The sequence below is a fragment of the Scheffersomyces stipitis genome, chromosome 8 (assembly GCF_000209165.1).
Source record: "Scheffersomyces stipitis CBS 6054 chromosome 8, complete sequence".
Lineage (NCBI taxonomy): Eukaryota > Fungi > Ascomycota > Pichiomycetes > Serinales > Debaryomycetaceae > Scheffersomyces > Scheffersomyces stipitis.
This window is the reverse complement of record NC_009048.1, coordinates 175,423-188,287: the sequence shown is the minus strand read 5'-3', so window position 1 is coordinate 188,287 and position 12,865 is coordinate 175,423. Positions and strand designations below refer to the sequence as shown.

The following is a 12,865-nucleotide window of genomic DNA, read 5'->3' as shown; positions in this document are numbered from 1 at the left end:
ACTATTTATCTATTGTAAATTGACGAACAATCCTCCATCAACAAGTAGTTGTGCTCCATTAACGTAGTTAGACATATCACTTGCCAAGAAGATAGCAGGTCCAGCAATATCCTTGGGGTCACCGACTCTTCCTAGAGGTATTCTCCCTTCCATGTACTTTCTCTTCTCTGGATCTTTCAAGTCCTCTTCGTTCAAGGCTGTACTGATTGTCCCTGGGAGGATCGCATTGCATCTGATTCCATACTTACCTAGAGCACATGCTGTAGATTGCATTAAGGACAAGATTCCAGCTTTAGTTGGTGTGTAATGGGTTTGGTGTGCTCCTCCAACCAAGGCAGAGATGCTGCTGATTCCAATAATGCTACCTCCTTTGCCCTGCTTGACCATTTGTTGTGCAGCTGCTTGGATGGCGAAGAAGGCTCCATTCAAGTTAATATTCACCGTCTGAAACAAAGTTTCGGGAGTTATTTCAAGAAACTCTCTGAACCCACAGACACCAGCATTGGAAACGAACACATTGATTTCGCCAAACTTTTCAACTGCAAGCTCCACTATCCTTCTGCCTGTTTCAGGGAGCGAGATGTCCCCTGGAATGGTGAGCACGTTGTTTTCACCGTCCAGGATTTCCTCTTTGAGTTCTTTTGCCAACTGAGCTTGCTCTTCAGATGGTAAATGGTTCACTACTACTTTGGCACCATTCCTTGCCATTTCTATGGCAATTGCCCGTCCGATACCAGTGACACCTCCGGTTATTGCAACCACCTTTCCATTCAACAATCCAGTCATGATGATAAGTAAAAGTGTTAGTATCTTTTTCACTGATACTGCCAAAATTGGGGCAAAATGTGATACTTCTAGGGTATTAATATACATTTCTGAGTATCTGGCAGATCTTGCAGATCTTGCTCGGAGTATTAATTCTCCGGTGAAAAAAATGCGGGGGAGGGGTACACATTTATTTCGAGGAATCCTACAAAGATGAGACCTGGTCGGGAGATGGTTTGCGAAGCACTAGACCATACCAATAGCAGGGGTGTTCATAAACTAATGAAGAAGTATACACTCACTTGAGATCATAATTAACTGAAAATGAGTAGTTGTCTATAGCAGATTTAGTGACAGGCCCCATATTAGCCTTTTACGAGTTGAAAGTTACCTTTCTGTTATAGCGTATGTCATTCTATAGATTCACAAATATAAGAATATCTAATGGCCATTCTTGATGGTTCCATTGCCATTGGTCTTTGCATGTCCATTTCCATTTTGAATACTTAATGGTCTTTCTGGATTAGGCGATAATAAGCAGTCGCCATTGATCAACTCGATCTTTGGGTTCAAAGTCAAGCCAAACCCAGGTTTGTCAAATTCCGTAATCAGCAAATAACCTTCTGTAGGAACTGGTTCATCGGTGAAAAGTTCCCCAAATACTGGCAACACAGACATCGAGTCCGGAGAGTTCGACAAGTATTCGTGGAATGGAGTATTTTCTTGAGAGATTACAAAATGGTACGAATATGGACCAGAAGCATGTGGAACTACTGGAATATCGTAGGCAGCAGCTTGATGAGAGATCTTGAGGATTTCAGTAAGACCACCGACCCACATGATATCAGGTTGCAAGATGTCTACATTCCTACCTTCGATCAACTTTCTGAATCCATACTTGGAGTACTCATGTTCACCAGTTGTGAATTTCATCCACGGGCAGGCACTCTTCAACTTCTGGAAACCGTCAAAGTCATCTGGATGCAAGACCTCTTCAAACCAGTTGATGTTCAAGTCTTTGCAAGCATTTACCAAATCGATAACATACGATACATTAAGAGACATGTAGCAATCTACCATAATGGGGAAGTCTGGTCCTACGGACTTACGATGCTTTCTCAAAAACTCGACATTTCTTCTAAGACCATCGTGACCCTCTGCTGGACCATAAGGTAAAGCAACTTTACCTCCCCAGAAACCAACTTCCTTAGCTATGTCTGGTCTACAGCCAGTACAGTAAAAGTCCAATCTTTCTCTAGTAGCACCTCCAATCATCTTGTAGACGGGCTCGTTTCTCAACTTTCCCAACAAGTCCCAGATAGCCAAATCTATGACACTGATGACAGCCACAGTCAAACCTTTTCTACCGTAAAACATGGAAGCTCTAAACATCTTATCCCATAACAAAGTAGTATCTCTTGGATCAGCTCCAATCAAGAAACGTCTGAAATGATTGGCTACTAACCAGCAAGCAGGTGGGCCTCCAAAACCAGTAGCAAATCCCTTAACGCCATTCGTTGCTTCGATTTCAACACAGAAAGAACCCAAAACATTGATTCCCCAACTGACACGAGAGGCACGGTACTCTTCAAACTTGGACATGGGGTTGGCAATGGGATGGTCGATCAACCAATGGCCCCTTTCAACATTATGGTAGTCTCCGCCGACGCCGGGTTGGTTGAAAATGAAAGTTTTGATACTTTTGATCTGTGGGAAGTCTTTTACCAGCATTTTGGTTAGTCTGGAAGTGGTTTATGGTGATTCTGGGGGCTAATTCTCTTCAGCAGGTTGAAATCTGGAGCCATTTATAGCCCCACACTTCGCAGAATCTTTGTGCCGAGAGGTTACAAAAATTTGGTGGGGGACAATCTTACAGCGAAACGTACCTTTGACCGAGCTCCTTCTCCTCCCCCATCTGCTCATATGTGCCCATCGATCGGGTTTTTTTGCCGGCATTGACTGTCGGGAAGTGGTTCCTACTTCTTGGTAATTAAGGCGTTAACAGTTATTATAGGTGAACAATTCATTTCTCTGCATTATGGGAGAGACCAACAAAAGTCAGATAAATCACTACTGGGTTTTATTTTAGCTATATCTAAGAAATTATAAGATACTATCAAGAATAAAACATCTGTAGAGCTGTCCAGAAATTCTGGATTTTATGTTATTAGTTATGTCACTTTCCACTGAAAATGCTGTTCAATTTTGCTTTCGGATTTGGCTGCGAAAGATCGTTTGAGGTTGCAAAATATCATTTGGCGCCTTGACTCTTAAAGTACTACAGTTGGTATACAAACAATCAGCTGAAATTAATATCTCTGCAATCATGCCTGCTTGGGCTCCTTCTAACTTCGATCCTCTGTTTGTCATTATAGAGCGTCTAGGTAGTCAATGTAAAAATCAGCTCAATTATTCATTTTCTGATGATTCAGTTAAAGCTTCTCGCAAGAAAACTCAAAGAAATTCATGTTTACCTGAGCTCTCTAAAGAAGCAACTATCAGTAATGACAGTATTGCTTCGTTTGGCAATAATTATAAACTGAAGAGAATTTTTTCTAGACCAGAAACACTGTTTGATACAGAACCGTGCAAGAATGAAATGGAACAATATCAAGTTCCACCTAGAGATTGTCAAAAGGTATTCAAACCACCAACCCAATCTTTTGAATATGATGAGCTACTGAAGTTAATTGAAGATATTTCCTGTGTTTTTGAAAATTGTTCCTTAGATACGTTCCAGCACGAGGGTGTTACTGTACCATATCTTGACGAAGTAGTTGTAAATCAGATCAATGGTGACATTTTGGGTCCTGGTGATAGTATTGAATGGACGCCCTCAATTGACATGGAACAGGAAATGGTAATTGACGAATATTGTCGCCGTCATCGAAACTATAAAGAGGCTTGGGGAGCTATACCCAAATTCTCTGATAGTAAAGTATATTATGACAAAATTGAAACACACAATTATCATCCACCACGACTTGCTAAACCCAGGAAAACTTGGAGTCAACTACAAGAAGCTGGAAATGATAAGGAATTATTCTCCGAAGTCAGAAATACTTTAGCAACAGTTCATGATAAGAAACCAGAGAAACAAGATTGTTATGAACCAGTAGCAGGAGTCAAGGAACCATCAAAAGGTGTTGCAGCAACATCTCAATTTCAAATCTTCGGAAACCTATTTTCTTCGAGATTACATGGTGGTAGGAGGACCTGGAATAAGCGATCGCATCTTTCAAACTCCAGACCTAGTGGAGATAGACCAGAATGCCACGATTCTGAAATACAAGTGGATTATAAGAATCCGGAAGTCGACAATGGCAAGGAAGATGACCTTGAAGTCAAAGTCCCTAGCACCAAGACTGTCTCAAAGGCAACCAATGTAACGCCTAATGAGGTTTCTGAAAGTTTTGATATGATTAGAAAACCACTTCTGGTAAATGAAGAAATAAAATCTCTTTCTCTTGTTGTGTCAAGCGAAAAAGCTGCTCAAAACAAGTACATCCAGAACTGGTTAAGTACTGTTTCCAAAACTTGGGAAAATATGAATGCCAATGAGAATGGCCACTCCAATGAAGTAAATCAACCTCAAGTATTTAGTATTTCTGCCTCTTCCACTGATCTTGAATCAGTAGCAAATAGTGAATTAAGTACTTTGCCTCCTGGAAATACAGATTTGGCGGAACCAGAGCTGATTCCCCTCCCTCCGCTGGATGATAGTGGTGACCAACAAGAACTAATAGGGTTCAATTGCAGACCGAAAAGTTCGAAGTGGAATATTTCAAGTTGGTTCAAAATACAGAAACCTAGGCTCAACACACCAGAAGACATTGAGGACGAATTGTCAAAGACACTTACGTTAATAGAGAAGAAGAAGACTCTACTTGCTGAAGAACCCCTTGAGGGAGGTGATGAGTTTCGAACCTTGATGCAAAGTGAAATCTGTGATTTGGAAGTAGAGAAACAACAACTTGAGAAAAGGCTCTATCTTCAACAGGTAGACTCTGTCATAGATATAGCGGAAAGGGAGGTGTTGACGTACATGAGCTCTTCGTCACACTCAGTTACGTAAATCATTATGGGTCTTCGCCTTAACCGTGAGATTAGTGATAAGAAAATGAGGTGAATTTTTCGCAACCATTTTGCGCCTCTATCTATAAACCTTACAGTTCTAGTGAACTTCAATTTGAAACTAATCGTTATATATTCAACATGGTTATACATATATACAAGCAATAGGTTAAACCCATTCGACTGGGTTCTGCAACACTTTGATCAACTTCTCCTCTTCGCTGCCTGCCTCAGGATGGTGGTCATAGACCCAACTGGCAGTAGCTGGCAACGACATCAAGATACTCTCGACACGAGAACCTGGTGTCTGCAAACCAAACTGGGTACCTCTATCCAAGACCAAGTTGAACTCTACGTATCTGCCTCTTCTGATTTGTTGCCATTGCTTTTGTTCTGGAGTGTAGGGAGTGTCCTTTCTCTTTTCTACGATGGGAACATAGGCAGCTAAGAAGGCATCGAACGACGACTCTATGATACGCAAAATGTCATCAGCAGGTTTGGAGTCCAAGTCGTCGAAGAAAATACCTCCGATACCTCTAGTCTCGTTTCTGTGCTTGATGAAGAAATACTCGTCGCACCATTTTTTGTACTTTGGATACAACTCCTTATCGTACTTGTCCAAGGTGTCCTTATGGACTTGGTGAAAGTGTTTGGCATCTTCTTCGTACAAGTACGAGGGAGTCAAGTCAGCGCCTCCTCCAAACCACCAGGCCTGGGTCTCGCCCGATACTGGATCCGAAGTCTCGAAGTATCTGTAGTTGGCATGGGTCGTAGGAGCATGAGGATTGATAGGGTGGATCACCAAGGACAAACCACAAGCAAAAAAGTTGACAGAGCCATCATCATCTGAACCCTTCAAGTTCGCGTGGTCGGCCTTCATCCTGGCCACGGCTGCAGGAGGAAGCTTACCATGTACCACAGAAATGTTGACCCCTCCTTTTTCGAAAGTGGTACCATTCTGAATCACCATCGACTGGCCTCCCCCTCCATTGTCACCTCTGGTCCAGGTGTCGGTGTGGAAGTCTACAGTGTCTAACTTGGAGATGGCCTCAGTGATTTCCTTCTGCTTTTGTCTCACCAATGCTTCCATCCGCTCCTTGATGGAAAACGACTTGTCGTGGATCTGTTCATACGAGACCATTTGTTGCGAGAGTAAATAATTGAGGTGGAATGAATATCAAATGACTGAAAAATCTGGAAAATTTGCAAAATCCGAAACTTAAATACCAATGAAGATCGGCCTAAAATCAACAATCGGCCAATAATTAACTGCTACTTGCTAAAGAATTTCTGCTATCCTTTATACTTCGTCCTGAGTCCAGATGGTGAGATGAAATCGCACGAAAATTCGTCGCATGATTTTTCGCATTTATGCCGTTCTACACCTCCTGACCATATTTGAGCTTAGCTGAAACTGGCCGGGTGTAACAATGTGTATATACGATGGAAGAGTGCTGTCCACGGCTGGCTTCAGGTCCGCTGTCGTATAAATGCACCATCGCTTAGACTTTCGCTCTCGTTTGTAGCGTATATTTTGATCTCCATTTGGCCCTGAATCTGTGGAGCAGAATCACTGGAACGGAATCAGCCTAGAAATGTTAAGCGAGAATAATAGTCTCACTATTTCTGGGGCTAATAGTCAGCTATTCTGTATGGGGACTGAGAAATACTGTGGAATTGGAAAACGTTCCAGGCCGCTAGCGTATTATGTCTATGATGACTCTTATTTCATTGCCTAGTCGCTATTTGGAGTCAAGAGTGCTTCTCTCCTGGCACTAAGAACTAGTCCGAGTCTCTGATTGATTCTCTAACAGTTCCATTCCTTGTAATTGTATCGTTCTGTGTATTTCACTCGTCAGCTGCTCTCTAATCCAACTCAATGTTCAAAATTCTTCGTCGTTGTCTATATTCTAATGTTAACTACCCTCTCCAGTATACCAATACGTTCTCACATGTCCTTTCTTTATAGATCTAATATTAATTGTTTATAAGCTCTATGTAAAATAAACTAATTCACAGTATTAAGTAGGGTATTTAGCTCAATAGAAAAGTCTACTTGGACGACTTCTTTTGTCTGGTACCCTTTGGAACTCTGGCCCAATAGTAGAATACAACAGTCAAGATGATGTTGATGGCAATGAAGGCAATGAAAATACCGAAGTTTCTCCATCTTTCAGAGTACAAGGCGTTGACAGACTTCAAGAAATCGTTGGTTTTTGCCATTTGACAGAATTGACATCCTGATGTGGCATTCTCGTCAACTAAGTAACCTCCAGTAGCGTCGATGTAGGGTTGCATGTATTCCAAACAAGTTTGACCATTAGGAGGGTTCAAAGGAACCAACTCATTTGGAGAACAGACTACTGAAGTGTTGGCCAAACCAGTAGACAAAATAGCCTGGATCAAGTATGTGAAGGGGTTGGCTCTGTACATGAAAATCCAGAAGCCGGGCAACACATCAGGTCCAGCTAAGACACCACAGAAGTTCAAACACATGGTGAACAACAATGTAGCCAAGTTAGCAGCGTTGTCGGCCAATTCGTTGAAGGCCATACACAACTGACCCATGGTACCGGAGTAGACAAAGAAACTCGTAAGTAACAACCACATGAGGACACCACGAGAGTTAACCAGGTCGGTTGGGACTGCATTCTGGTAGAGTCCAACAGGGTAGTACCAGCAGAAGAATGATAAAGTACCGACAGCAACGTGGTATGGGATTTCAGCAGTGATCTGGCCAGTAATAAAGGCAAACCAACTGAATGTTCTGGAAGGAGCTTCTCTCACTTCGTAGACATCTCTCTGTCTAACAAAGTAAGGCAACATCTGTTGCACCAAGGTGTTGAAAGGAATGAAGAACATAAAGATGGCAAACATTTGATTTTGCAAACCTTGCATCGATCTGTCAGCCTTGAAAAAAGAGAAACCGTTGAAAAGAGCAGAAGACAATACCAAGAACAACTTGGAGTAGATGTAGCCAGGCGATCTCCAGTTTTGTTGGATGACTCTAGCCGAAACGATCAAGTATTGCTTCCAGATTGGAGCAGCGTATTTCAAGTGCGAGTCTGGTGAGTCATCCTTTGGAAGCAAAACCAATTCTCTTTCCATTTTAGCCAACTCCTCGTGCACGTCCTTGTATTCGGTAGAGTTCTTCCAGACTTCATGGTAGTCCTGATTAGCGTGGGAACCAGGAGCAGCACCGACAACTTCCAACATCCATTCGGCAGGGTTAGCTTCCTTAGGACATGGGTGAGAACCGTATTTCTCGAAGTATTCAATCAAGGTAGAACAGTTTTCACCCAAGTCTCCAAAGTACACAGTCTGACCACCACTTTGCAAGAACAACAAACGGTCAAATTCCTTCAACAAAAGAGCAGAGGGCTGATGGATAGTACACAAAATTGCTTGACCATGGTCTGCCAACTTTCTCATCAACTTACAAATGGACCAGGCAGTTTGCGAATCCAAACCAGAAGTAGGCTCATCCAAAAACAACAACAATTTGGGTTTGGCCACCAATTCAACACCGATAGTCAATCTCTTTCTCTGTTCAACATTCAAACCTTCACCGGCAACACCAACCAAAGCGTCAGCGTAGTCGTACATTTCCAACAAGTCGATGATGTATTCAACGTATTCTTCCTTTTCCTTCTTTGAAACCGAATTGGGTTGTCTCAAGTAGGCGGAGAATCTCAAGGCTTCACGGACAGTCGAGGTAGGAAGATGCAAATCCTGTTGCTGGACATAACCAATGGATCTCTGGAAAGAAGAATCCAAAGAGTGACCATTAACCATTCTGACACCATCAGTGATAACACCAGTAGTGACTCTTTCAGACAAACAGTTCAAAAGCGTAGTCTTACCTGCACCAGAAGAACCCATCAAAGCAGTCAATTGGCCTGGTTTAACCCAACCGTCACAGTGGTTTAAGATAACACGCTCCTCACTCTTGATTTTCACTTGATAGGTCAAGTCCTTCCAATGGAAAATGTCTTTAGAAGAAGGCAAGGAGTTATCGCCAGAGTTGGAACTCGATTTGTTCTTAGTGGCATCCAATTCGTCACTGAAACCAATCTTTTCGTTCGTGTCAGCGGTTTCAATGTCAGCCACGTTAGCCTTACCTTTCTTGGCTTCCTTCTTGTGCTTCTTCAATGAGCCTCTAAGGAACAAGGTAATTTCACCCTTTTGCATGGCACCCTTGTTGAACTCAGTCAACGCAATGTAGACAAATAAGAAGAAAACAGCAAAGGCAATAGTGATACCGAGATTTCTCCACTTGTGAGAGTGGTAGTACTGGTACGAAAGAGCAAGGTAGTCGGTACCCAGAACGATGTTCGAGCCGGGTCTGGCACCAACAGTATTGCAGACTCTGGCATCTTCAGGTACGTTCACATAGTTAGGACCCGTTGGAACAAAAGTGGCACATTCAAAGTCACGTTCGTGGAACTCGTTGACCATCAACGACTCGAACACATAACCCACGGGATTAATATAGTTGATCCATCTGGACCAACCCAACATCTTTGGAGTAGGAATGACGAAACCAGTGTAAATAACCATGGCAAGTAACAAAACAGTAGCAGGAGTCATGGCACCAGCCAAAGACGTAGACACAGCACCCAATGATCTGAACAAGTGTGACATCACCAACGTACACCAACCAGCCATCAACCAATAGAAGAAGAAGTTACCAGGTGTTCTTCTGAAGTTGACCATGAAATAGAAGACGAAGTTGAACGAAACAGACATACACAACTTAGTAGGTAATTCTGTAATGATACCAGCTAGAGCATCGGCAGAAGGACGATAAAGAGCGTATTTCTTATGCTTTTCAACGATAGGTCTGGCTTCAAAAAGAGACATGATTTCCAAAAGAGAGGCAAACGCATTGAATAACACAGCAAAGAACATAGCAGCACCTCTGTAGTAAAAGGACTCAGTGGTTTGACTCAAGTTGTAGAACACAGAAGACAAGATCAAACCCATAACACCTTGACCAAAGACTGAGAAAATAGCAATGGAAGGATCACCCTTAAGTCTTAAAAAGTTTCTTCCCATGATGTATCTGACTTGCATGAAGAACGAAACGGTGTATGGCGACTTTGGCGAGAGGTGTTTCGACTGTTTGGCAACGTGAGAATCGAGGTATGATTGTTTGACGTTATTGGTTTCAACATCTTGAAAATGCTGCTCAATTTCTTCAACCAAGGATTTGTACTCTGGAGAGCTCTTCCAGTAGGCTTCGAACTCCTTGGCTGTTCTAGGTACCGAGTTCTCGTAGCCTGGAATGACGATTCTTTCAGCAGGGTTAGTCAAAGAAGTCAAATAATCGGCAGTAGTCTGTCTTTGTGGACATTCGTAACCCATGTTGACGAAGAATGTCTTAGCATCTTCAGCTTTACCAAAGAAGATCTGGTAGCCCTCGTACAACAATACCACGTTATCGAATAAATCGTAGGCATCTTGGGAACACTGGTAGATAGCAATCAAAGGTGTGGCTTCTAAAATAGTGGCCGAAGTTTTCAAGGCTCTGATGAATTCCAAAGCAGTGGCGGCATCCAAACCTCTGGTAGCGTTATCCCAACATTGCAAGTTGGCACCTGACAACGATACTTCGGCAATAGAGACTCTTTTTCTTTCACCACCAGAAACACCTCTAACGAAGTCATTACCGACGTTGGTATTTCTGGTATGAGATAACCCGTATGTGGCCATGTATACACTGGCCATGTGCTTAGCGTAGGTTTCTCTGTCGACGCCGAGACCTCTGTTCTGGGGAGTTCTCAATCTGGCTGCGAACTCCAAGGTGTCTCCTACAGTTAAGTGAGGGAAATGGACATCAGTTTCAGCCGAATATACGACATCACCACGGTGGTTGTCAACGATATCTTGAGGCGATAACCCGTCGTAGGTGATTCTCGATTCTTCGCCAACATGGAAACCGTAGGTATGGGCAGAAATGGTCTTCAACAAAGTCGAACATCCAGAACCAGGTCTTCCCAAGACGACGGTGACTTCACCAGGCTTCATTATGGCATCCATAGGCTTCAAAATGTCGAAGTAACGCGAAGGATCTTCTTTTTGGAACGTTCTAGAAGTTTCTACAGCGAATTTCCAGATGGCATTGGTCACAGTAGGTTGGTAGTCGGAGTCAGCAGCGACACCATAGGCTCTCAAGTCACGGTAGGCAATACCCAACTTGGAAGGCTGGTAGTACTCGGGATCGGAGTCGTACAACTTCCTCAAATTCTTGACCCAGAACTTGGCATTGAACGACTCGCTGTTGGGGTCTAATTCCGGATTAGTCTCTTCTTCAACATATGGGTTGACACCTGGCACTTGCGACATGTGCGACAAGTACTTGATAAGACCGATGGAGGAGGCCTGGTCTGGCAAGCCGACACCGGCACCGTTTTCAAAGGTGTATGACTCATGGGTGATTGTTCTGGCGAGTTCTTGCACATCAGCAGCAGTGGATCTGTTGAAACCCTGGTATTCGTTGATGGAAGATGTGTCTGACACGGTGGACGAGTTGGATGGGATGTTCTTCTTCTGTTCCTGGGATTCTTTCCCTATAGAGGCATCGGACATGTTGTAGATGTTCTATTAAGCTTCGGGAGGGGGGTATTGAGAAAAATGCTATGAAATTGAAATCTATTTGCACCCAGATTCGATTGCAAAATCAGGCTGCGTTTAAAAAAAGACTGAAAATAAAAGTCTGTATTGTAGTTCGAAAATATCGATTGCTTTGGACAAAAAGACGGAGAGGCAGTTGGAGTCTGGCAAGCGTTGCTTTCGGACAAAAAGTTGTGGTTCCAGCTACACCTGTGGATCCGTCTCGTTCTGAGAGCGACGCGGTTAAGGTATTTATGTCAATTCAAGCTACCGACAGTAGTGAATTGAAGTCTGGTATTAAGTAGGGTTCGACAGATTCGGTTTCCGTAGTACGAACTCCGACAAAGAGGTATTAAGAAACAGCGGGCAAACACTATTTAAGTATAAATTGGAAATTTCCAGATGTCAGACTTAAAAAAAATTACTCCAGTGAGAAAATACTTACATGGTTAAAAAAGCAACAAACACAGTGTCGGCGCAAAAAATAATTCATACAACAATAATAATAGAGGTATCTCCCATATTCGAGCACGGAAAATATTCGGTACGGGTCCTGGCCGTAGTCAAGAATCTATTATTTGTGTGTGCTTAACTAGGCGCTGGGTCACGGGTACGACTGGCTTCGGAACTTTGGTGGATTCCGTCAGACTGCCTACTGGCTGTGTTCCAAGTTGGAGGCAGCTCAGGACCAGATCGGCTGTCTGTGTGCAGTAGTTTCAGTCCCCTCCGATGGTCGTATGTTTACATTTCGGATGTGGGAAGATGCTTCCATCCGGACAGCCTATCCGAATTCCAGTAAACATGATGGAACACATCAGTGCAGATGTAATTACAGTTAACGCATGCATCTTGAGCCTGAAGAGGTCGCTATGTACTATGTACAATATGCCCTGGCGTTTGCCGCCAGAGGGACATTCTCAGACACTTGTCGCGACGACTCTTGGTAGCTGGGAGTGGCCCCATCTCACTCTACGAGAGGGTGAGAAGGCCTAGAATAGGAAATAAGGATGGCGGTGCCAATGGTTATGAGCGCAATATGGAACGGACCATTTCGTAATGTCATGCCGTCCCTAAGCGTTCTGCCGTTCCTCCTTACTAACTCCATTTCTCCGTTCACACTAAAAATGTCTGGCCAATCACGCGCGTCATCTGCTGCACAGACACCGATCAGCCATAGATATGTGCCCAGAATCGTAAAATCCGCAATTGTGTGATAGAAGCCTGTCGTAAGCTAAAGAGTCGTATCCGCTACTGCATTGGGCAGAGGCGACAATAGTGGCTTTGACGCAATGATCTTAGTAATATTACGTTAGACTTTACACCTAAATGCGGTTTTAAGCACTTCCACTTGCACCTCTCATTTCCGGCTAGATACTCACCATAATTCCACCGTTCCTGGCAAACTACCCCT

The 12,865-nt window shown here is 43.3% G+C and overlaps 5 protein-coding genes across 5 annotated transcripts; 1 reads left to right on the top strand and 4 right to left on the bottom strand. All coding sequences in view use genetic code 12, as the record gives it.

The window, feature by feature from the left end:
- Positions 1-9: 9 nt before the first annotated feature.
- DHG2 (Glucose 1-dehydrogenase II (GLCDH-II)) lies at positions 10-786 on the bottom strand (the record flags this gene model as incomplete). The annotated part of the gene is made up of 1 exon (XM_001386397.1): positions 10-786. The coding sequence occupies one exon, from the start codon at positions 784-786 to the stop codon at positions 10-12; it is 777 nt and encodes a 258-aa protein (XP_001386434.2).
- A 420-nt stretch (positions 787-1,206) lies between these two features.
- On the bottom strand, positions 1,207-2,496 carry PICST_50672 (hypothetical protein unknown function; the record flags this gene model as incomplete). Its single annotated transcript, XM_001386396.1, has 1 exon — positions 1,207-2,496. One exon carries the CDS (start codon positions 2,494-2,496, stop codon positions 1,207-1,209), a length of 1,290 nt encoding a protein of 429 aa, XP_001386433.2.
- A 595-nt stretch (positions 2,497-3,091) lies between these two features.
- On the top strand, positions 3,092-4,840 carry PICST_33673 (predicted protein; the record flags this gene model as incomplete). Its single annotated transcript, XM_001386593.1, has 1 exon — positions 3,092-4,840. One exon carries the CDS (start codon positions 3,092-3,094, stop codon positions 4,838-4,840), a length of 1,749 nt encoding a protein of 582 aa, XP_001386630.2.
- A 168-nt stretch (positions 4,841-5,008) lies between these two features.
- Positions 5,009-5,980, bottom strand: HEM13 (Oxygen-repressed protein; the record flags this gene model as incomplete). The annotated part of the gene is made up of 1 exon (XM_001386395.1): positions 5,009-5,980. One exon carries the CDS (start codon positions 5,978-5,980, stop codon positions 5,009-5,011), a length of 972 nt encoding a protein of 323 aa, XP_001386432.1.
- Positions 5,981-6,891: 911 nt separating this feature from the next.
- Positions 6,892-11,771, bottom strand: CDR1 (Multidrug resistance protein; the record flags this gene model as incomplete). Its single annotated transcript, XM_001386394.1, has 2 exons — positions 11,250-11,771; positions 6,892-11,228 (listed from the first exon to the last, which is right to left on the bottom strand). Exons 1-2 carry the CDS (start codon positions 11,428-11,430, stop codon positions 6,892-6,894), a joined length of 4,518 nt encoding a protein of 1,505 aa, XP_001386431.2. The 5' UTR covers positions 11,431-11,771.
- Between the last annotated feature and the right edge of the window lie 1,094 nt (positions 11,772-12,865).